The following is a 24,693-nucleotide window of genomic DNA, read 5'->3' on the forward strand; positions in this document are numbered from 1 at the left end:
TTAACGCATGATACGGGTTGAAATTAAATTTATGAAGGGCGATGACAAAACATATCGTTCTTCTCACTATTTCTTCAGTCTGACTTCAGTTCACCACCACACCTTCTGTGTCTTCAATTCTCATTTTCCTCAAAACCATGCGTATATGCGTGGGTCAGAGTTTGCTTAGGGCAAACAAAAAAAACATTTGCACTGTGAGAATTGTAAAAAACGAGAATATGAGAATGCTGGAACCATCCAAATCAATATATTTAAGACATGTACAGCTTTGCAAACTTGCAACAATATTTTAAATATTTTCTTCTCTATTACTCACAACATAGGTTTAAAAACGATCAATTGATCCCGTTTCAGAACACTGCTTTCTGTAACTAATCGAAACATATTTGCACTGGGAGGAAATGCCCAAAACAGAATAAAGTACAAAAAAAAATCGGTAGTAATGATTATGCTGCCGCATTGTGCTGTGAATTTTTTTAATAATAAAATAAAAAGACGCTTCTTTTTTTTTAAGTGTGCCCATGATTATGCTGCCCCCTGCCAGCGGTGGCACGTGGGCCTAGGGTTAACGACCCTTGGCCTATAGCCTACTTATTTTAAAAATCTCACTTTCATGTGGAGTAAATTGTCCCATAAGTCTTTTCAATATTTATCAAAATATAATCTAGACATATTGTGCCCCTGTTTACGGCTTTTTTATTTATTTTTTCCCATTTTTTGTAACTTTCTCATAACCATATTTAAGTGGTTTAAATCCTTCTTTTTACTTTTTGTTGTTGTAAATGTGTAGTTGTGATTTTGCATTGGAAAGATATAAGTCCATATTCTACCTAGAATCATGAAATGAATTGGTAGGCCTGTGACGTCATATACACTTTTTTGCAAAATAAAGATAAAGACAAACTTATCAGCAAGCTGTGTTTTATTGACTAAAACAAACACATATATATCTATCTATATATATATATAGATAGATATATATATAGAGAGGCCAATAAAAGTATCAACAAATACAAAACTAAACAAACATGTTTGTAACAAATCAGTGGAAGTACAAAAATAGCACAATGTGTTCTTTAAAACTAATTTGCACTCAAAATGTATAGTAAATAGAAACTTAACAAAAACTGTCATATAAAAAAGTGGCACAAAAACAACTATTTTTTTCAATCACAAAGCAACACATAAACACGTGTTCTATATCTACCCAATAACACAGGAAGCATATACAACTACTGATTAAAAATGCTTTAAAATCACTATAAAGAACTAGCTCTCTAATCATAAAAACCTTCTGGCAAGGCAGATTGAGACCTCCCGCACACTCAAAACATACAGTAGTATGGGCAAAATGTAAACAGTATTTTTAGTTTGGTTATAATATAGAGAATATTAGAATCACACATTAAAAGGAGCTATGCTATGATTTCAGTCACATGAACTTTGAGGAACTTGCAACGAGTGGCTTTTTTAAGGTCTTTTTGAGCACCAAAAAAAATGGCATTCAAGTATAAGGTATGCCCTGGTAATGTTTCAGTAGGCCTATAACAAAAAGAAAAACTAAAATCGCTACTGCTATTTGCATTAGGAATAGTTGTGCACCTTGTATTAGAAAATTCTAGTTATTGTAAATATTCTAGTTTAAAGACTTGTAGACACTCGTGTCTATACAGTACGTTTAAGGAACAAACAAAGATGTCCTGGTAACAAAATAAAACCGATATATACAAAAATGTGATAGCTGTTTTAGATTCACAAAGATTCTTGGCCATACGGTGAGTAGGAATCATGGTGCTGAGGTATTGCCCATTTGGTTTTGTTGAAAGCTAATAGGAATATCTTGCTTAAGGGGTATATGACAAAGGAAATTGTCAGCTACAGGTCATAAAATGATATAAATGTAATGTAAATATAACTATTCTCTACTGCAAATATAGAAAAAATGCCCATGAACAGTGTTGACAACAAGAGATGTAATAAAATGGCAAATATTGCTTGTAACTATCGTATGAAAATATTAAAGCGCTTTAGTCGAAATATGCCATCAATGTCTTTTTCCAGTTTTTTTGGTTATTTTTCACTCGAAAAATCAAACATATTAAATATATAAGTACTTGAATCTACACACTTTCTTTGTAATCTATTTTTCTTTGAAAAACTCTTTTAAGCACTCAGAGTAACACGATTCTTTGAATGAAACCCTCTAAAAACAAAAAAAGGCTTTGGTTAAACTTCCAAAACAATCAGTACGTTTTGGTTGAGAATCAGCCACAAACTTGAGCTATTTTCTTGTTCGCTAAATGTAAAGACAGTATAAAATTGTATAATTCTGTCTGCAAAAGGTTAAAGATTGCCATCATGTGATCATGATCCCCAATATATAACTCAAGAGACGGAAGGAGAAGCCAACGAGAAAGCAGGACAAAAGTGATGTTGGTATTACTCCAAAGGAGAGTTAGCACTCTTCCTCCCCCCTTCCTCAATCAATTCTCTTTTCAGTTTAAATGATGCTGCTCTGCTGAGCTTAACAGTACTTGACTCAGTACTCTTCTAGTATTTAATACTGTGCTGTGTAGTGATGGGAATAGTGTAGTAATGTGTGCGTGGGAATGTGTCTGCTGGTATACGTGTTTGCTTAGAGAACCGTTTGGGGCTCAGTTTGGTCTATTCACAGGCAAAATAGTCTTTGAGGGGTGCAAACAGGTGCCTGATGACCGGCACACTCCAGGACCGGCCCAATAGCTTCTGCCGTGCGCTGCGGCCCATGTTAGACACGTCGGTGTAGTGGACGGGGAACCCGAAGATCCTAAAGGAGGCAGCATAACACAGAGGTCAAGCACCGCACAGGGCCAGTAACGAGAAAAAGACGAGGAGTCCCAACACTAGGGACTTAATGTTACGGTCATGATACTTAGTATGGTAAAAACACAACGTGGGATAGTGTAGTGGCTGGGGTGGTCGATCCCAACTGTCTGCTTTAATTTAATTTAAGTCGTATGCGATAGAAAAGCATCTGTTTAATAAATATATGTGTGCGTTTGTGTGTTGGTGTGTGTGCGTGTGTCAGATATTATTGTGTGTGTGCGTGTGCCTGTGTTTGCGTGTGTGGGTCAGACATGACCTCACTAGCTCGGTGCACCACAGGATGCGTGTGTGTGTATGTGTGTGCCTGTGTCTGTGCGCTTGCGCTTGTGTGTGTATGCGTGTGCCTGTGTGCGTTTGTGTGCGCGTGTGTGAGGGGTCAGACGTTACCTCTCCAGCTCGGTGCACCACAGGATGTCCTCCTTCCCATTCATCATGACTGGGAAGTGCTGGTCCTTCCCCTGCTTGATGGAGTTAGAACGGGTCGTGATAGTACGAACCTTCCCAAACTACATACACACACACACATACACGTATATGTAGTTTCATGTGATGTTTTACAGGTTAGCAAATACCATAATAGAACCATTACATGCAAGAACTTCTCTTATCACACGGAGCAATGTGCTACTGATGTTGCTTAATATTCATCAGGACACTGACAGAATATGTTCTTAGGCAGAATTAGACAAATTGATTTCTAACAGATTATATTGGTAACTAAGGTTGGTTGAATCACCCAAACCGGTATGGTCATTTAATGTAGGTTTAGCATGTGTTGAGTGCTGCAGTGTAATGTTAATGTTCGTGAGAAATAGTTAATGTCCCACCTTGGCCAACCTGCCGTGTTCAAGACAGTCCTGCAGCTCCAACTTGTCCATCCCAGACGCACAGAGGGGCCTGAGGCGAGGAAGACGGAAATGTCAGATGACATGGCATGAAGGAAACTAAAATTGTATTGTAATGACCTTGGATTATACGATGCAAGGGATTAAAAAAAATACTGGACTGTAATGCCATTATTTCCCATCTTAATGTCTGTGATTATATCATTATTTATTTCACAATATATATTCATATTTTTTATTTTGCCTGCCCACGTCCTGCATGTGAGGCATTAAAAATACATAACCCGGGGGGCAAGGATTACACTTGGCAGCAGCGTTCGTGTCTCTGACTGTACCTGTTCATACACGGCAGATTTCCCCAGAAGTAGCGGGCTCGATGGGCGGCAGAAACATCAATAGCATCGATCATGACTGGGTTACACTGAAATACAAACACACACACACACAGATTATGAATGCTCATTAATATTATTCAAACAGATGCCACTGTCAATATGGGCTTTGAGTATTAGCACATCTGTAATCAACAGAGAGAACCTATGTTGAAAAGAGAAGGCCGACAAAGAACAGCGTAGATCTATACTGGATAGAGTAGAAGTTCAACCTATATATTTACAAGAGTAGAACTATAATGGAAGAGCAGAAGGATATTTAATAGAGTGGAACTGTATTGGACAGAGAATAACTGTATCAAGTTGGTAGAACCGTGTTAAATAGAGTTGTATTGAACTGAGAAGAATTATATTGATCAAAATAAAACTGTATTGTATAGAGGGCAACTGTACATAATAGAAATGTATTGAATAGAGTAGAGCTGTTTTGAACAGCGTTGACAGTAAGAACAGAACGGTCAAACGATATTGAAGAGAATACAGTTGAGCAGGACTGCAGCTGACCTCCAGGAAGCGTGAAATGTCCCTCTTGTCGTTCACTCCCATGGCAACAACGTTCTCAAACATCCAGAAAAAGGGGCGGTTATCGCCCTCCTTCGGCCGGGCCTCACTCAACAGGCGGTAGAACTCGAAGAACAGTCGCCCCGTTCCTTCTACAAAAGGAGAAAGAGAAGGGAGGGGGGGGAAATTGACTGACTCATTCATTTTACATACACTCTCCCCGGCATGCCTTTGTTTGTTCAGAGTGTGCGTGTGCGCGTGTGCGTGTGCGTCCCCCACCGTAGAGTCCCTTCCTGGCTGGGTTGACGATTGACAGGTCGTTACAGGGGCTTCCCCCGATCACCAGGTCAAACGGCCCCCACTCTTCAATCTGTGGAGACAAGAGCCACGCCCACTTTTAGCCATCATGTGCCTGTACTCTGCAAACACACAATGCCATGATGTCATGACAGCATGAGCCAAGTGCATCATGTGCTCGTGGAAGAGCTGGCAGCTGGGTGGATTTAAGAAGGGGGACATAAACAGCACGAGTATTTGCTTTTCGTATCACTGATTGACGACGAGGAAGCAAGACTGAGCGAGAGTCGACAGGGGGGGCAGGTGGAACAGCACCAAAAGGGGAGACAGACGGGCCATTTGGTTGGTTGTTAAAATTCACGGAATCAGATTGATGGACGTGGGGAGAAGGAGGAACAAAGAGAGGGCGGGAAAAAGAGACTAGTTTTTCGGAGAGCATGACGGGGTGCGCTTGATTCATCAGCCCCTGACGTGTTAAGTCAGGAGGGAAGTAATATCCCAGGTGTGTCAGAGACTAATCGTGTATGCAGCAGTCCTACTATTACATAGCAGAACATCTGTGCAGAGACAACATAGAGCCTGGGCCTGACACCAGAACGGCCCTGTTACTTGTTTCGTTACAGAAATATATTTAAAGGGGACATATTATGAAAACAGCACTTTTCCTGGGATTTGGGGTGTTGTTGTGGGTGGATGGTGCTCCCACACACATACAAACTTTGAAATATGTCTGTACATGATTTTTCGAGTGAGATAGGCATTTCTGGAAGCAGCCCGCCTCCAGCTACCAAACGAGTGAGTCAGTTTCGGCGCCCCCTCCTACGTAGGAAGGGGGCGCATTTGAATGTTACCTCCCACTTCCCCACTCCCCTCCAATCAGAGCATCGCTAAGATTTTGTGGACCAGCGGACGAACAGCTACGGCGGGGGGAACTCGGCGCTAGCCCTGCAGCTAAGCTCCGGGAGTACAATCCCTTTCTCTGCCGCCGAAGGGAAGTCAGGAGGAGGAGACATGGAGTAGAAAGGGATTGTACTCCCGGAGCTGAGCTGCCGGGAGCAGCTCATTTGCATCAATGCTACAGACACCAGAAACAGAGCATTCTGAAGGGACTGAAACACAGGGGAATAGCCGTAGACGATATTTCTTTTCCTGAAAGCTATTTCCAGCGAACAGCTTCAAAAACATGTTTTCTGGAACTCAAATACTATGTTCACTTGTTGGGAAAACACCAAAATATGTCTCCTTTAAGAAAACTCAGCATGGTGTTGTATTGAAACCTTAACAGACACTTATGAATTTACTACTGCTGGCCGAGTTTGTGCTTGCTGTTTATAGCAGATGACAACCTTACATAGCACGACCCCAGGCAACACGATTGGTGGAAACATATATGAAGCGAAAGGAAATTAAACTCCCCTAGTTTGAAGATGACTATAGTATTCTATCCTACACCTACACCTACACACACACACACACACACACACACACACACACACACACACACACACACACACACACACACACACACACACACACACACACACACACACACACACACGCACACACACACACACGGTTGTGTTTCAGCAGCATGTCTGAACCTGCCAAATGTTTGAGTGGGTTTTTAAAACAAACCCCTGTTAACTTTTACTTGAGCCCAGGGGGCACAAATACATTTTAAAGACACCCAGACACACACACACACACACACTGTCCCTCTGTTCTTCAGCAGTTTATGGGCCATTCGTAACCTGTCCTGTCAGATGGTTTGTTACAGAGAACTATCAGGGAGGACATCCTTGGAAACAGTTTCGGTAGGAGCAGGCACTTTCCCAAAAAAAACGTTGCAGGCTAATATAAATACTCGGCAGGTTAATATTTATATGGCAGGTGTATCTGTCTGTCACGGCCTATCAAGCAGCCCACGTAGTTCCTCATAGGACGCTGCTCGTACACAAACGCTGAAATCACTGGACTCGTGCGGTATTGTAGTCTCCGGGGTCAAGCTGCCTGCTGTGTTTAGGCAATCCGCTGCCACCATGCAAATAGTCATATCTATGGTTTACTGTGAACAGGTGTCAACCTCCTGGCTCGGGTACTCCCTGAGCCAAGGAACGCTGACCCACTCTCGAGCTGCAAGCAACAGGTCAAAACAAGCACACCGCTTTTCAGTGGCACTTTTTTTGTTCCCCTATGAGTCCCCCCCCCCCCCCCCCCCCCCCCCACACACACACATCTTAACCTGTCCTTTGGCACCTTGAAAGGTCCAAACTATCAGACCCCCTCCAGTGGTGGTGGTTGCGTTAGTTGCGTTGCGCACTTACATTTTTCCGGGTGATGTTGCGGACATCGTGGACGTACTGGATCTTCCCTTCGTGCCGCACCACGCCCACCGAGATGGAGTCCTCGCACACCTCCGACGCCACGTACTGGTCCACCTTGAAGCCCAGATCTCTCAGGACCAGGTAGCCTGCAGCACAACAGAGAGCCGTTGGAAACACCGCCGGACCCCCCCGGGACCCACGGGTCGACCGTGACCATCGCCATCGTTGCGGATCGTACCGAGGCGCGGCCTCTTGTAACGGGACGCTATGTAGGCCTACGTGTCTCTGCGGTTGTGAGATTATGTGCGTGGTGGAACAGCACATGTTCCTAATCTTATCAGTTCATACCAACATGACATTTCCTTTCGTACTTTGATATGCATCTCATACATACTCATATTGAAGGTGCAATATCCAAGCGTTGGGTACACTTCAGATGTACTCTTGGTTTATACATGCATATTTTACTATATTTCACATTATGACTGAATGAATGCTTATCAACTGTTTCATAATATATTCCAAATGTGTTATTTTCCATCCCGAGCAGAGCAATTGTGACAGTAACAATGGCGTACTTTTGAGTCAGAATGAACCACAGCCACACACGGACAGCACTTTGAGTCAGAATGAAGCCCACACACAGTCAGTACGTACCGGTGGCGATGCCGTCAAACAGAGACAGCACTCTGATGGGCCGTCTCTGCTCTGCGGGGACAGCAGCGTAGATCCGCGGCTTCTCCTGGGAGACACCAGAGAGGGACGAGGGGGGCCGTGAGTGGGAGACACCAAAGGGCTGGTGGTTGGTCGAGTCCCCCCCCACCGCCCCGATGCTGCAATGCCGCCGCTAATGCCCCTTCTATCCCTCAAAGGGACGCTGAAACCAGCCGGCTGCGGTCGGATAACACAGCTTTGCTTATGAAATAATGGATGAATGGAGCGGAGTTTGACGGATCTGTTTTTGCAGATCTGTGATAAGCCTTCTCAAGGGGGGGGGGGGGGGGGCTTTCACGTTGAAGTGCATGCTACATTCTTGTGTTTGGTTTTTCCTAAACCGCGTTGGTTCGGAAGGGTTACGAAAATAAAACAGTTGTCAAGACTTGCGGGATGATCGCGGAAAGGAAAGAAATCGTACACTGGCGTATGGCAAAGGCCAACCCCAAATGTTGACAGAGCATTGTGCAATGATGATGAAACAAAGGGAATGTATGAGGAATGTGTTAAGACGGTTCTGCTGTAGATATGTAGATATAATGTTACACAAGAGACTGGCGGGCCAGTCGGGGGCTCTCTCTCTCTGTCTCTGTCTCTGTCTCTGTGTCTCCCTCTCTCTCTCTCCCTCTCTCCCTCTCCCCCCCCCCCCCCTCTCTCTCTCTCTCTCTCTCTCCTCTCTCTCTCGCTCTCTCTCTCTCTCTCTCTCTCCCTCCCTCCTCTCTCTCTCTCCCTCCCTCCTCTCTCTCTCTCTCTCTCTCTCTCTCCCTCTCTCTCTCTCTCTCTCTCTCTCTCTCTACCTCCATAGGCGTGGATACACTGTGTGGGGGTACAGTACGTCATGGGGGGGTCTTCCTGACCCATAGGTGTTGTGACGGTGTTGTGACGGTGTCGTGTGGTGTCGGTGCATAATGCAGGGCGGGGGTTGGTACGTACAAACTCCTGCCCGTTGTCGTTGATGAAGAACTCCTGCAGCTTGAGGGTCCAGTCGTGCCTCCTCTTCAGCACGCCGTAGCTGAAGAGCGGCTGACACATGTAGCAGCGCCACGGGTCCAGGTAGCGGGCGCTGTTGGACACGCCGGGCCCCACCAGGATGTCCAGACAGTCCACACAGAAACACCTGGACAGACAGGAGGACGGGTTTAGAGACACAGAGAGGAAGGGTTTAGAGACACAGAGAGGAGGACGGGTTTAGAGACACAGAGAGGAGGACGGGTTTAGATACACAGAGAGGAGGACGGGTTTAGAGACACAGAGAGGAGGACGGGTTTAGAGACACAGAGAGGAGGACGGGTTTAGAGACACAGAGAGGAGGACGGGTTTAGATACACACACAGGAGGATGGGTTTAGAGACACAGAGAGGAGGATGGGTTTAGAGACACAGAGAGGAGGACGGGTTTAGAGACACAGAGAGGAGGACGGGTTTAGAGACACAGAGAGGAGGATGGGTTTAGAGACACAGAGAGGAGGACGGGTTTAGACACACAGAGAGGAGGACGGGTTTAGAGACATTGAAGCGAGACACATGCAGAGAGAGATAAGGACAGAGTACGGTTACGATAAATAGAACTACAAAATAGAGAGAGAGCGAGAGAGAAAGAGAGAGAGAGAGAGAGAAAGCAAAGAGAGAGGGACAGAGAGAGAGAAGAGAGAGAGAGAGAGACAGAGAGAGAGAGAGAGAGAGAGAGAGAGAGAGAGAGAGAGAGAGAGAGAGACACGTGAATGTTCCAGGGTGGTCTGAATGGCTTCGGGGACGTGTGTGTGTGCTTTATGTACCTGCAGCAGTTTGCGTTTCCACAGAGCAGCACTTCTCTCCCTCCGCAGCAGATGGTGCAGTACGACTGGTAGCCGTCGTCGTCGTACATGTAGGAGATCTCCAAATACACGTCCTGCACACACACAACCACACACACACAACCAAACACACAACCACACACACACACACACACACACACACACACACACACACACACACACACACACACACACACACACACACACACACACACACACACACACACACACACACACACACAACCACACACACACACATACAGACAGACAGAAGATTGGTCATAGGCAGTGTCATGACGGATGAGCAGAGAGAGATGTTAATAAACCCTTATTATATAGTGTGAATATATTCACAGTCAAACCCTTCGAGAGAAACATACCTTGCAAGCCTGGCAGAGGCCGCCTTCAAACAGAGGGTGAAAGGTCACCGCCTTCGTCTTCCCGCAAGAGAGACAGAACTCTGTAAAACACAGATCACAGAAGTCAGCCGAGAGGAAACGTCTAAATCAAAAAGGCCTTCAGGCTACAACTGTCAGAAAGAAGAGCAAACATAAAAGCACACTTAAAAACAAACAGAAACACACACACACACGCACACACACACACACACACACACTTCAGCACTTACCTTCAATACTTTGTTTATTCTTCAGGACTTCATTCACCATATTTTCTGAGGTAGAGAGAGCGAGAGTGAGTGAGTGAGTGAGTGAGTGAGTGAGTGAGTGAGTGAGTGAGTGAGTGAGTGAGTGAGTGAGTGAGTGAGTGAGTGAGTGAGTGAGTGAGTGAGTGAGTGAGTGAGTGACAGAGACAGAGACAGAGACAGAGACAGAGACAGAGACAGAGACAGAGACAGAGAGAGAGAGAGAGAGAGAGAGAGAGAGAGAGAGAGAGAGAGAGAGAGAGAGAGAGAGAGACACAGACAGACCGTGAGAGAGTCAGGACAACATAAGACTGGAGCGGGACAGTCTCCGGGGGGAGTGTTGTGTGATGATCTGAGCATGGGGGGTTGGGTGATCTCTGCGGTGGGTCTTACCTCTGCTGAAGACCTCCTCGGGGGCGCTCTTGGCCTTCAGCAGACTCATCCTGGGCTTCTTAGTGCTGGGGAAACACTCGGGTAGGGACACGTCCAGAACCTGGTGGTCCAACAGCTTGCTCTCTGCACGCATCAACACAAACGCACACGCACACGCACACGCACACACACACACACACACACACATACAGGGTCATATACAGACATATGATATTGGTTCTTTTTGTACTCTGTTCTCCCCCAAGGAATGTTCCCTGCTAAGAGTTCACACTTGGCCCAGACCAGACACACACACACACACACACACACACACACACACACACACACACACACACACACACACACACACACACACACACACACACACACACACACACACACACACACACACACACACACACACACACTCACACACACACACACATGCGTCTGAAACAAATTGACGACGTGAAGTGGCCTTGCTCACCTGCGTTGTGTGTGGGTTTGAGGCCGTCCTCGCCCTTGGGCAGGAACCCTCCGGTGGCCCAGTCCAGCATGGGTCTCACCTGGTCCTCTGGGTTGTCTGAGGTACACACCGGAAAGGCCTGTTCTGCCCGGATACTGGCCATCTATAGTGGTGGTGGGGAGAGGGGGGGAGAGAGGGGGGGAGGGAGGGGGGGGGGCGAGAGAGAGAGAGAGAGAGAGAGAGAGAGAGAGAGAGAGAGAGAGAGAGAGAGAGAGAGAGAGAGAGAGAGAGAGAGAGAGAGAGAGAGAAAGACTTAATTGTGGTTTAGACTTAGCATTAATACTGCCGTTGGAAAACAGACAAGGCTAGCAGGTATCTTGGTGTGTGAGTGTACAGCAGTGAGCCCTCTGAGGAGCATGAAGCCGTACCTCCAGCGCCTGGAAGATGGCCCTCCTGTAGGAAGCCAGCTTGGTGTACGAAGACGGGTTGAAGAACTTGGGGAAGGCCGTGATGGAGTCCAGTTTATCAGCCGAGACCTGGAGCGCCGCGAAGGGGACGCGGAGAGAGAGTGAGGCAGAGCGGGGGAGACGGAGGGCAGAGAGATCACAGGTGTTAACCAGCATCCCCACGGCCACACGCAACTCTAGATTTAGTTAAGCAGAGAAGGGTGAAAATAAGCTCTAAGCTTTCCTAGGACCCGTCTTCAAGGTCAATTCAAGGTACATATGATGTAGTCATTTAGAATAATAACACAGCATATAGGAATTCTACCACCATCCGGCAGGCATCCATGAGCTGAGATGACTTAACTACAACAACTTAAGTCAACTTAACTGCAACTATATCTTAACTGCATAACTCTATCTGCTTCTAAATGACATCTCTAATCAATTCACAAGTTGCTTTTGATAAAAGTGTCGTCACTACTTCTACTTACTAAATAGTAAGTAGAAGTAAAAGCAGAAGTAGTAGTAGTAGTAGTAGTAGTAGTAGTGGAACGCTATCAGTCAACGGTACTCCCCCCCCACACACACACACACACCCTCTCCATTCTGATTCGCCGCTCACCTCTGAGAACTTGCCGTCTCCGAACCACTGCAGCCAGCGCATGCCGTGGGTGGCCTGCCGCTTGCTGGTGGCACGCCACGTCACCACCATGCCGGGCCACCAGGAGAAGCCCTTGATCTTCCCCCACACCAGCTCCCCGATGCCGAAACCCTTGTTGTCCTGACAACCGGGACGGAGGAAGTATTTCAGTACGGTAATTATAGCATTATTATTGTTAATTGTATGATGTTGTTTTTATTGTCATATTACTATGATTTTGTTTGGATTATTACTATCATATTGACATTGTTATTATTATATTATATATTATTATTATGATAACAGTTTATAGCCCAGGTTAACCTAGCCTGGGGCTACCCTAGCCTGGGCTTACGTTAGCCCTGGGCTAAGGAGTACTTCTATGAAGCGTGAGTTGCTTGTTATTCAAAGGAGTGAATTGTATGTTTGTGTGTCAGCGATGCCATTAGAAAGACGAGGCCGTGACAAACATCCCTGCTTTGAAATTTTTACATACAAGAATTTTACATTCCTGAATGTTTTGTGAGGGCTTCTCTCCACTTCTTTGGCACACAACACACAACTTTTGCAATCATAGATGCATGTAAGCAGCTGAAGTAACAGCAGGTAGACCCTCCTGATCCTGAGCTGCACTGGTACATCTCTGTGGTTCAGAAACGCGAGGAAGCCGACGAAGCTAGAGGAAGCCACTAGGCTCTGATTGCGGGCGTCTGTACAAGCCAAAGGTTACTGCGCTCTACTCAACAGTTATGTCAACATTGTGCAAGAGTGCACAGAAATGTAAACAGTTGCACAGTCAAACGAACAAATCCACAAATATGCTCACAAAGCCATATTCCCCGGAGCCTGAACATGCAGAAGACACAAGATCATGGTGATGCTCACGGTTCTCATCGCTCCCGACGGCTGTTTTCATAACCGGCATCGGTAAACAGATACAGTGAAATGAAAACCGTATACATTAGGTGTTAGGTGGAGTGTGGGCTGAGTGATTTTGACAACGCTTGACGACGCCCCCGGCAACTGTTCCTAACGAGCCCTACCCTTTTTTCTCCAGCTCACAGAATCCTTTTCCCGCCCAAAATAGGGGGTTACCCAGACAGATTGCAGACTTTACAAAACTGACTGACTTTGAGTGCAACGATAAGAAACCAAATAAGGCGGGACGTGTTTGATCAGAGGTTGGTGCACCGTGCTGCGTGATGTGCTTGTGCTTTGTTTGCGTGCGTCGCGTGAAAAAGGGGCGTGGCGCTCCAACCTTGTACTCAGCCTGGGGTTCCTGGCTGCTGCTGCTGGTGGTGGTGGTGCTCTGGGCTGAGTCCTTGGAGTCAGCCTCCATCACCTCTGGGTTTGGGGCCTCAGGGATGGGCATACACACGGTGACCAGACCCCGGCCCTGGGAGAGATTCAGAGAGACGCAGAGGAGGAGACAGAGAGAGGGACGACAGAGACTGTGAGAGTGGGTCTCAGAGTGCGGGAGAGCTTTGTGTGGGTGTGTTTATGTTTGGGTTTGTATTAGGGCCCGACCGATATTGATTTTTGAGTGCCGATGCCGATGCCGATTATTTTCAGAGAAAAATTACGATTACGATTTAATCGGCCCGATTAAAAACAAAACAAAAAAAAGCATATAAAACGTCGTTTTTGATACCTTAAATATACTTTAAACACTTTTGACGAATGTGTGAATTGAATGCAGAACCTTTGAGTGTTTTAGAATACATTTACAGTCAAAAATTAGTGTAATGTAAAATGTAAAATAAATAACTAACTCCCAATGTGCTGCGCTCGTGAGCAGTGACTAACACGTGCGTGCTGAGCAGTATGGTCTCACCGTTGGAGTCTACAGTATAACAAATTAACATGGCCTGGGACCTAAAGAAAATCAAGCACAACATGCTCAAACAACGCGTCTTGTGTACATTGGTGAGGTGAGCGCGCAGCTGCCTGAGCAAGCGTGCTTTCAGGTTGTACGGTAAAATTCAATCTCCTCTTTTTTACTCCAGCTAAAGTTGTTGGTTAGCAAGGCGAGTAGGAGCGCAATCTGCAGGATACTAAGCGCAATAAAATTTCAAAAAAAAATAAAATAATCGGTTGTAATCTGCGTCTTTTTGGCAGATGTTGATTATTTTCAAAAAGGCTATAATCGGCCGATTAAATCGGCAGGCCGATGAATCGGTCGGGCCCTAGTTTGTATGTGTAGCAGGGGAGTTACCTGAGCTGTGTGTGTGTGTGTGGTTTTGTGTGTGTGTGTGTGTGTGTGTGGGGGGGGGGCTATAGTTTCGGATTGAGTACCGTTGACTGATAGCGTTCCACTACTACTACTACTACTACTTCTGCTTTTACTGAAGATACTTTTAACCAAAGCAACGTGTGAATTGAATAGAGATGTCATTTAGAACACACATATATCTGTGTGTTGGGGGTGTGGTGTTACCTGAGGTGTGTGTATGTGTGATTTGGGGTGGTGTCTGCGGGTCTTGTTGGGGGTCCCGGCAGTGAGGCCTGCCTGGTAGATGGTCCTGGGACGAGGGGTCTGTCTGAGACTCAACGGAGGACCTGACGGAGGACCGGCAGCCACCTCTGGGGTCTTATCCTGGTGAACACAGAATGGGAAAAAAGGAACATTAAAATGTAATAACGTGTCTGTGTGAGCGAGTAGCTTTATGTGTGTGTATGTGTGTGTGTGTGTGTGTGTTTGTGTGTGTGTGTTTGTGTGTGTGTGCTTGTGTGTGTGTGCATGTATTTGTGTATGTGCATGTATTTGTGTGTGTGTGCATGTATTTGTGTGTGTGTGTGTTTGTGTAGTGTGTGCATGTATTTGTGTAAGTGCATGTGTGTGCATGTGCGTGTGCGTGTGTGTGTGTGTGTGTGTGTGTGTGTGTACCTGGCTGTAGGAGGAGTCCCAGCTGTTCTCGGTCTCTGCGCTCTTCCTCTTCCTCTTCCGAACTCCTCCTGGACACTGGTTATCTGGAGAGAGAGAGAGAGTGAGAGTGAGAGTGAGAGTGAGAGTGAGAGTGAGAGTGAGAGTGAGAGTGAGAGAGAGAGAGAGAGGGAGAGAGAGAGGGGAGAGAGACAACATAAAGCAGTGCTTCCCGTAGAGTGAGAATAGGTAGAGCAGTGCTTCCCAAAGACAGAGAGACCACTCAAAGCAGTGTTTCCTAGAGAGAGAGAGACAATGTAAAGCAGTGTTTACCAGAGCCTAGAGGTAATTGATATGGTCAAAGCTGAGGTCTACTTCTTAACTTTATTGACTTATTTTTCAACAAATCTTCATATTTTATGTTGTAATGTGTTGTTGTCGGTCTAACAAACGTAAATGTTTAGACATTCTAGATGATTCTAGTTGTTAAATAGGTTTGATTTGTGTTATGTTCTTCCACGCTGTGATGAATTGATACACGTGCGACTCCTCACCTTGCGGTGAGGCGGCATCTCCGTTGTGTTTGGGACTGAAGGGGGAGGGCGGTTCCGCGGCCGCCAGAGGGCTGTTCTCATTGGTCAGCTTCACATGGCAGTCATTCTCTGACAGGATGTCGGGCGTCGCTGTGTCAGCATTCACTGCCGCCTGACGAAAATAAGAGGCATACCAAGATAATGACTATAAGAAAAAAAAAAAAAGTGTGAAAAGAGACGGTTTCAATAAAGTAAGTGGATTTGTCCCTTTCTTTCACTTTTTGTCTAGCGCTGAGACGGCCCGAGGGCAAAGCCTGCTGACGATAGTCTTGCAGGGAGGGGAGACCTTAATGTGTGTCAGTGAACAGTCATACTTGTAGCAAGGCATGTCCTTACGAGTTCGGATGAATTAGGCAAGAACAAAGGCGTTGCCTGGGGCAACGGCGGCTCCAGATCATTGACTACAACAATGCTTCCCCCTGACGCCGACAGCAAGGGGAGTGGATGAGAAGGTATGCGGGGTCATGGCATTGGTGCAAAAACGAAATAATTCGCCAAGAGACCAAATAACGTCAAAGTCAAGTAGTATAGGGTTACAACCGTGACGTAGATGTGAAAGACTTGCAGTCCTCCCTGCGCCACACCAGGGTTTTTAGAGTATTACAACAACATGTGCCGCCACACAGGACTCCACAAGCAAAGACAATCCAAGCCTATTTATATCCCTCTTTAGATACTTTTAACTTGAAACGCCTTACATCATTGAAGATGCAACGTGTACAATTTGGCCCGCTGTCTAATGATTCCTCCACAAAATAGGGAGCGGCATATAACGGGAAAGTAACTTCCCCTCCCTTACCAAAGGTCGTCCACTGAATATAGAGATAAGCTTACTGTTGACTGTGTACAGTGAATCTGTGCTATGGCTTGGTCAAGATTCCAGGGTTCTGTTGATCGGGTTGGTTTGAGCCCGTGCAACATGTTCCAGTGTACTTTTGATCAGAGTGACCGTAGGTAAGAGAGGCCGTCGGCCCTCATGGACTAAGGGCAGCCTGGTCACCGCAGGGACGGGGATCTCTTGAGGTAAGAAGCGGTATTCCGAAAAATTAAATATGCAACACAATACATAGATGTCGCTGACATAACGTCTAAACTGTTGTTTCTCCACATTCTTTAATAATAGCTGATTCCGTTTTAAACGAATAAAAATTCATGTTGCACCATTAAGCTGATGCTACTTCTCAAGTCACACAGCAACTGCAACGGTATCTAGACGGCCGAGAAGGTGTTGAGGGGATGGATTTTGAGATATGGATCAGATTTGTTGGTACCATCTGCAGAATCTCTTTGCTAAGGAAGATTATGCAATGTAACGAACGGCATACATTTTTCCTGGAAGACAAAGAATGCTTTAGTTTGGTTTGTTAATGATATGGAGCGCTTTAGTTAAACAAAGATTAACTTGTCGTCGCCCAAGTGAAATGATTTTCTGCCCCACTCATGTCTGCCCAATAGCCTATCCTCAAACTCTAATCCATTCAATCAACAGTGGGAATCCACAAACGGAGCCGCAAAAACAATAGCAAGTGGCAGTGGTTTGGCAGACAAGTGATAGGCAGTGTATCAATATGAAGTGATTCCCCTTCCGTATATTTTAGTTGATTGCAAATCAACGCAGTTCAACGAAGGACGTCAGATTGAACAGATGGATGCAGTTGTTGCCGGACGTTAAGACCACATCATGTGTGCAACGCCAATAAAGATTTGCCAGAGAATGAGTGAGAGAGCAGCTGTCACACACATGTTACGCAATTATGCCTCTTACAAGCTTTCCGTGATGCCATCATTAACTGGCATTAAACTAGGAATGTGTGCATGGGCGGTGTGTGGCAATGTGTTTTCCTTTGCGGACACATGCCATAGTTCTCACAGACAGAGAGGACTCAGAGATCTGGAAGATGATGAAATGGTGAAGACACGACTGAAAGGGAGAGAGGGCTAGAAGAACTATGGGACATTGACAAAACGAAAAAGGAAGATGGTTAAGAATGACAGCAAACAAGCATAATGGAGAGAAAGAAACTGAGATTAAGAGAGATGGCGGTGTTAAAAGAGGGTCTCTCCTAGGGCTGGCCCGAATTATTTGAATATTCGAATACTCGTTCGGAAAATTAGCATTCAAAGCTTAAATCGGTATTCGGAGCCTCGTTTTTTTTTTTCACGTGCCTGACGTTACCAGAGCGAGGGAGGCAAACTATAAGCGACACCAAGCAGAGAAGCGAGAGAGGTGGAGGAAGAATAGATATGTTTCCCTTTACTTCACAACACAACATTAGCGGGATCTTGGGAGGAAAAGTAATGCTTAGTTGTTTGCACAAAATATGCAGATACTATCAAAATCGGTTCCAGGGAGTATATAGGGATTATTAATGTTGTTTTTGATGGTGTGTTTTTCTGGAACGAGTATTCGTATATTCGCTCGGAAAAACCAACGAGTATTCGAAGCCTGGAAAATGGTATTCGGTCAGCCCTAGTCTCTCCAGTGTTGCCCCTATATGCATCCAGCTGCGGCAGACCGCCACTGCCGGACTGTCAGCGCCAATGCAAAAAAAGAAAGAAAGTGCAAAAAAAAGAACAATTGTTTCTGCAGAGTTCAAGGCGCATTTGCACAATGATCTGGTCTCAGCAGATACCTGGACTCGGAAGCTCAATCTGTACATTTTCCCCCAAAAAAATCACACCAGAAGAAACCGTTTAAATGGTTATTTTTCAAAAAGTTCTTCTGGGGGGGGCTAGCCCCCCGAGACCCCCTAGCGTTGCTAGGTTACCATCTCACAGCACCACTGCTATAAAAAAACCGAGGGGAAACACTGGTCGCTCCCTTTCGTTCCTTTTATGACATTAATGAGAGAAAATGGTTAAGCAGACCCTACGTGTGTTTACCAGATGTGTTCTTCAGTATAACCTCCACTTGGAAACAAATTGTACTATTGGATTCTACGGCTTGGCTGTCAGGATGACATATGCCCTGTATCCTTGTACCGATCGGCATCTCAAGCTAGCGTTCTGAGGATCGACAAAATAATAAACCTGTAATGTGTTTGAAATGGTTGCCGGGAAAGAGCGGTTTGGAGAAGACGGAGGGACGCGGCGGTTTGGAATGTTGATCCCATCACAGCAGCTGTCTCTGTGCCTTGCCTCAAGTCACATCACAAGGTACAGAGGCTTCCACAACACGGTAGCACTTTGCTAAGACTTGGAAGCTACCACCAACACAAGCAAAGCCTCAGGGTTGCACAAGTTCTTCCAAGTATATTCTTTTTGAATGAGGCTTGAAAGTGCTTAACGGTCTAACACCTTTCTTTCATCATTCTCTCTATTGCTCACTTCCTCCTCCTTCTACGGCTTTCAGTAGCCGGTAATCTAGCACTAAACGGCTGTGTAAACATGACTGCTGTGTAAACAGTTGTGCATTTCAGAAGTGAGAAAAATGAAATGTAAAAATAGTAGTTTGTAAAAGTGTCCCAACTCCTCAGATCTTAAAGCTTTACTGTGACCCAAATTAAAAATCGCAGCGGCTATGTCATAGGCAATATAGTACAATATTACATGTACGGTGAATAACAACAGTAACAAAACAACTTTCCTATAAACACAACAAGGACGTTTATAGGACTCCAGTGTACATATCCCATACGTTTGAGCAGGTTGTACTTATTAACGACTATTCCAAAACAAAAGTAAAATATGCCACAATTGCCCCCCCCCCCCCCCCCCCCCCCCCCCCCCTCCATCTGTTTATCCCCCCTCCATCTCGCCCTCTCCGTCTGTCTTTCCATTCTTCTGCCCATCTCCATCTGCCTATCTCTCCATCTGTCCCCCTCATTTTTGAGAAAGTGAAAATATTTGGACAACTTGGGAACGAAGCTGTGCATACGTATGTGTGTGTGTGTGTGTTAGGGATGGCGAAAATGTCAAATATTCTTGACCGGACACCGAGCACTCATTAACCGGTTAATACCGGTTAACCAATCAGATTAAAATGAGCTATTTGAAATAAGAGCCATTTCGAGCCGTGCCAGCCGCCTGCTATTTCGTAACTCTGCTTACCTCTCTCCCGTTCTGACTCTCACACACACACACACACACACACACACACACACACACACACACACACACACACACACACACACACACACACACACACACACACACACACACACACACACACACACACACACACACACTCTCCGAGTGAGAGGCAGTGGCTCTAACCACGGCACGACCTGTGTTTGAATTGAAACACGAGGCATGCTCACTGAAAGTTGACCGCGTGTAGAGAGCGGGCTTGAACGCCCACAATTGTCTGAGATGGCGCGGACCTCGTTGAGACCCTGCGCGGGATTCACCAGGGGCCAATCGGAAGAGGGCAGCGTTAGGAGCTCATTTGCAACATTGCCGCTGCTCATTTAAGAATATGACAGCTCCGAAGAGACGCCGCTTGTTTAGTTTGGAAGAGATGGAAAAATTGAGGGTGAGGGATAATTTTTTTCACTTCACACAAAAAGATCTTGGAATGAGATGGCTAACTGTAGTCTTACAGCATTTAGTCTACTGTCCATAATAATTTTAATATCATATTCTCCGCCGCTCGCATGCGGGAATAATTAAGACTTGAGGAGAAATTAAACAGTGGGCTAGAGGAGCGGTGTCCATCTAACTTCCACCTCATCTGATCATTCTTTTTCTTTTTCTTTTTACCGACAAGCGACAATTTTGATCGGTTAACGTTGATACGGTCAACCATCGGTCAAACAGTCATCGGTTAACATCCCTAGTGTGTGTGTGTGCGTGTGTGTGTGAGTGTGTAGACGTCTGTTTGTTTCCCAGTCCGTGGTTGTGTGGCTGTGTATGTAGTTGATTCTGTTTGTGTGTTTATGTGTTCTGTGTGTGTGAGTGTGTCTGTGTGTGTCTGTGTGTGTGTGTGTGTCTGTGTGTGTGTGTGTGTTACTCACGGTGGCCGCCATGTCGTTGCCCTCCTCCGTGATAGTTGCGTACTTGTTGGACGGCATCGCGGTCACGGTGGACTGGTCTGCTGTCTGCCCTGATTCCTAGTCAAACCTGAAACACAGAAACAAGACAAAATGGGTTTTACAGGCTGCAAAATACTGTGTGGGCAATTTAGAAGGGTATCCAGTAGAACATTTGGATAAAGGAATACAGGCGTTCAGGAACCCTTTAAGTCTCGCAAGCGGTAAGGGAATGCCAATCAAAGTGACCACTGAATTGAATTATACCAGTCTCAAGTATCTAGTCTTATTATCTGGATACAAGATACCAGCTCAGGAACTGGCCAACAAGACCCAACACAAGACAAATTAGTAACTTTCCATTCATACCTCCACTACTTGATGAGAAATCCTCATAAGAACTGTTCCCACCAGCTTTTCCCCACACAGAATGTTTGGTGCAACCTTAAGTGGGGATTCCCTGCGACCTTGTTTCTTAAAAAACGAAAGTAATATAGTGATCCCTCATCCTTTCCAACTAGTGAGAGTGACACTCACTCTCTTGTAGAAACCAGAATCTAGTGCAACTGCACCGGTTCCCAAGAAGGAAGTAGCTCAATGCTAAATTACATCCCTGCTTGGCACCTTGGCGCCGCATAAGCTTTGGGAAACGGCCTCACTTCTCTGGAGGCACTAGCTAGTAGTAGTTTTATGATATGAAGGTGATGACATATACAAGAACTGTGGTGTGTGCATGTATGTGCGTGTGTGCATACTATGTGTGTGTATGAACTGTTTGTGTGTGCTTGTGCTTGCTATTTTTTGTTATGTTACATTGCTTTCCAATTGTATCAGACCATTTCTGTCGCAATCCACGCGAGCACTGCTGGGATCGGTGATCACACTAAACTCTCTGTACACACGCTCACATCAGCCCTGCCCTCGTGTGTGTGTGCAACATTTGTGATTCGGTAACCCTTTGCAGCACAGCTCGCAGACAGCATTGGCATCATCTTCCTCGAATATGCAAATCAAAACATTGATCACGTTCGCTATATACAGAACACAAGTTACACTCGTTCATTACTTTGTAAGCTTTTTCTTGCCAAGTGCGAGAAGAAGGGACGAATGCCCTTGAGTTGGACGAAATGATTTGGCCTACGTTAGGGAAGGATGGGACTGTGACCTCATGCATGTGCGCACACACACACACACACACACACACACACACACACACACACACACACACACACACACACACACACACACACACACACACACACACACACACACACACACACACACACACTCACACACACACACACACTCAATCACTCACCAGGTGCTTCCTGGGGCTGAGAGGGGACAGTCCCTCACCTAACAGCTTCCCAAACAGGAGACGCCCCCCCTCTAACCCCAGCCAATGGGAACTAGGTAAGGAAGGGTGAGTAAAAACGAAAATGCTCAGTAGCCAACCACATGCAACCGTAAACATCCCATTTATTTATAATAAAAAATATGAAATAGGCTGAAAAACATTACAATGCACAGGCCTTTAAAGAGAAATCATTACACTGCCTCTCTTCACGGTCATCATCTCACAATAGTGCTAGTATCCTCTCTTAGCCAAAATATCAGGAAAAACAAGATTGTGTTAACATACAAGGAAATGGTTAAGAGGGAGGGAGAAAGAGAGAGGGGGGAGAGAGAGACAGAAATGGGGAAGGAACCGTATGAATGAGAGGCCCCTGAACAGGGGACTTGGGGGGGGGGGGGGGGGCATCAAAGTTGTGTCTGGTAGCTGGAGATTAGGGACCACATTGCAAGAGGGGATTTTCCTTCGGTGTGTGTGTGTGGGGGTGTGTATATGTGTGTGTTTCTTGTGTGAGTGCCTGTGTGCATGAGTGTGTATGTGTGTGTGTTTGTGTGTGTGTGTGTGTGTGTGTGTGTTTCTAGTGTGAGTGCCTGTGTGTGCACGTGTGTGTGTGTGTGTGTGTGTTTGCATGGACGCGCGTGTGTGTCTGGTTTTGGCGTGTGTGTGTGTGTGTGTGTGTGTGTGTGTGTGTGTGTGTGTGTGTGTGTGTGTGTGTGTGTGTGTGTGTGTGTGTGTGTGTGTGTGTGTGTGTGTGTGTGTGTGTGTGTCTGTGCATGTGTTTCAGAGCTCTGTGTGTCTACATTCCTGGTCCAATATGTTCAGTGGAAACACAAGCCAACTGTAGCAGGCCTATTGAGCATGTCTACTGCAGTGGATACAGCGTGCACTGGACCACGTGCGGCCCACTGAACACAACACATGTAGGTGTTGTTATTACATCTATCATAAATGTACCAGTAATCAACTTTTTGTAATTGAATGGTTGTCTGATTTGTTGTTTTTTGTGCAAGTGTATATTTTCATTGTGTATTTAATAATAAATAAAATGTAATACTATATGAAATACCTTTCAGTTTTCTGTATCCCTGCAAGGGGTTGCTATTGCAAAAGCTAAGGAAGCTCTGCTTCCAAGGATGCAAATGAATCGGTGCACACTGAAAGTAGATACAAGGATCAGCTGTTAACAGGATTTGTAGGACGGTAAATTTAGATTAATATGGACATAACATCATGTTCAGCTACATCTAAAGGAATATCATCCTAAACGCTGATGACTCGGCAAAAAAAAAGAAGGTGCAGATTAATCATTAAATGTAAGTGTTTTGATCTTGCCTTTAACGCTTGCCAACCACTAGATTACACAAATAGATAGGCCTTGGTCTATATTTACTCTGGTCGATTGGATATAATTTTCAAATTGATTTCAGTGCATTATTTAAACAGTAATACATTTGAGAGGAACGGTGTTCTAGGGCCAGATGTATGCGTAATAACCATTTGGAGATAGGCCTCAACTTGAACTCAAGTTTCGGTGATTAGAATTTAGTTGTCGAAATCCCAAATAAAATGCAACACCGGTAGCCTGTGACACGTGTCCGACTTTACAAATCACCAACATATGCGTGTTGGTGATAACATTAATTTAATCATCCGTATAACATTAATTTGATCATCGTTTTTGAGGCCTAATACACATTCAAGATAAATGACTTAAAGCCAATCGATTTTTTTCTAGTATTACTGGAGCCAGTCACTATTTATCAATGCTTCAACTCATTTTATTGACCAACAATATGTAATAAAAGTCAATCTCGCATTTGGAGCCGCACTTAAATAGTCGTGGTGTTTAGCAGAGGCCTCCGAATAAACTCAACCCCTATCCTTTAACTCGATCGCACTCAGCTATCCACGTGTTGACAAACATCACTTAACTGCAACAATCTTTTTTTTAATTCTATAAATGGCCATCATATAGACAACCCATGCACTGGAAACTTAAAAAGTATCGGATCATAAAATGAATAACCTAAGTCGCGATCGAGGCGCCCTCGAAGTTGCGGTGTGTCGTGACGCTGCGGATCATATCGGCTTCACGCTTTAATGCGTTAGATCAAGTTCGTGCACCTCAGCGGGCGACATGCGGCTGGGTCAACACGTAACATGCATCTCAGATACTTTTGCTTTAAACCAACCAACAAACAAACCAAACTAAAGCAACTTTTGCATTGCATGATGAATTAAAAGGACCCGAGGATCGTGTCTTAACATGTATTTATATTCCCATTTAACATGGCGAGGTCGTCTGCCAACCGGCCGACCTCTTGCTACAGAGGAAACTTACGAAATCTTCCACGTTCGTCTCTCGCATCCAGCTGAACCGCTGCAATTGGTTACTTCGCTCGCTCCGAGCTTCACAAACAATGTTAAAACTTCTTCAAAAACCTTCTAGGAGTAAATCTGGTCCTCGGGGAGAACTTGTCCGAGCATGCTGTGATTCGCAGTACGTCGCCGAGCCGTGCTGGTATATTGGGTGTTTACGCCTCTTTAACGACCACTGGACAGAACTAGTGTCAGCTAGTGAAGAGCAGCTTACCTGTTGCTGTCCGGACTGTATAT

The 24,693-nt window shown here is 45.4% G+C and overlaps 1 protein-coding gene across 5 annotated transcripts; it reads right to left on the reverse strand.

The window, feature by feature from the left end:
- Positions 1 to 1,640: 1,640 nt before the first annotated feature.
- LOC130386338 (DNA (cytosine-5)-methyltransferase 3B-like) lies at positions 1,641 to 24,689 on the reverse strand. Of its 5 annotated transcripts, none has more exons than XM_056595199.1 (23): positions 24,671 to 24,689; positions 23,144 to 23,231; positions 20,709 to 20,814; positions 15,715 to 15,865; positions 15,185 to 15,267; positions 14,735 to 14,893; positions 13,556 to 13,693; positions 12,280 to 12,438; positions 11,640 to 11,747; positions 11,233 to 11,374; positions 10,767 to 10,889; positions 10,359 to 10,403; positions 10,111 to 10,190; positions 9,713 to 9,825; positions 8,872 to 9,055; positions 7,882 to 7,966; positions 7,225 to 7,370; positions 4,883 to 4,973; positions 4,607 to 4,755; positions 4,046 to 4,131; positions 3,693 to 3,762; positions 3,253 to 3,371; positions 1,641 to 2,806 (listed from the first exon to the last, which is right to left on the reverse strand). In XM_056595199.1, the coding sequence occupies exons 3-23, from the start codon at positions 20,763 to 20,765 to the stop codon at positions 2,665 to 2,667; spliced, it is 2,430 nt and encodes an 809-aa protein (XP_056451174.1). In that variant the 5' UTR covers positions 20,766 to 20,814; positions 23,144 to 23,231; positions 24,671 to 24,689; the 3' UTR covers positions 1,641 to 2,664. The 5 variants fall into 5 exon arrangements, with proteins under 5 accessions (XP_056451174.1, XP_056451176.1, XP_056451172.1 ...); XM_056595201.1 differs by lacking the exon at positions 24,671 to 24,689 and adding an exon at positions 24,419 to 24,661 and having other exon boundaries at positions 3,253 to 3,323; XM_056595197.1 differs by lacking the exon at positions 24,671 to 24,689 and adding an exon at positions 24,419 to 24,661.
- Positions 24,690 to 24,693: the final 4 nt, after the last annotated feature.

The sequence above is a fragment of the Gadus chalcogrammus genome, chromosome 7 (genome assembly GCF_026213295.1).
Source record: "Gadus chalcogrammus isolate NIFS_2021 chromosome 7, NIFS_Gcha_1.0, whole genome shotgun sequence".
NCBI lineage: Eukaryota > Metazoa > Chordata > Actinopteri > Gadiformes > Gadidae > Gadus > Gadus chalcogrammus.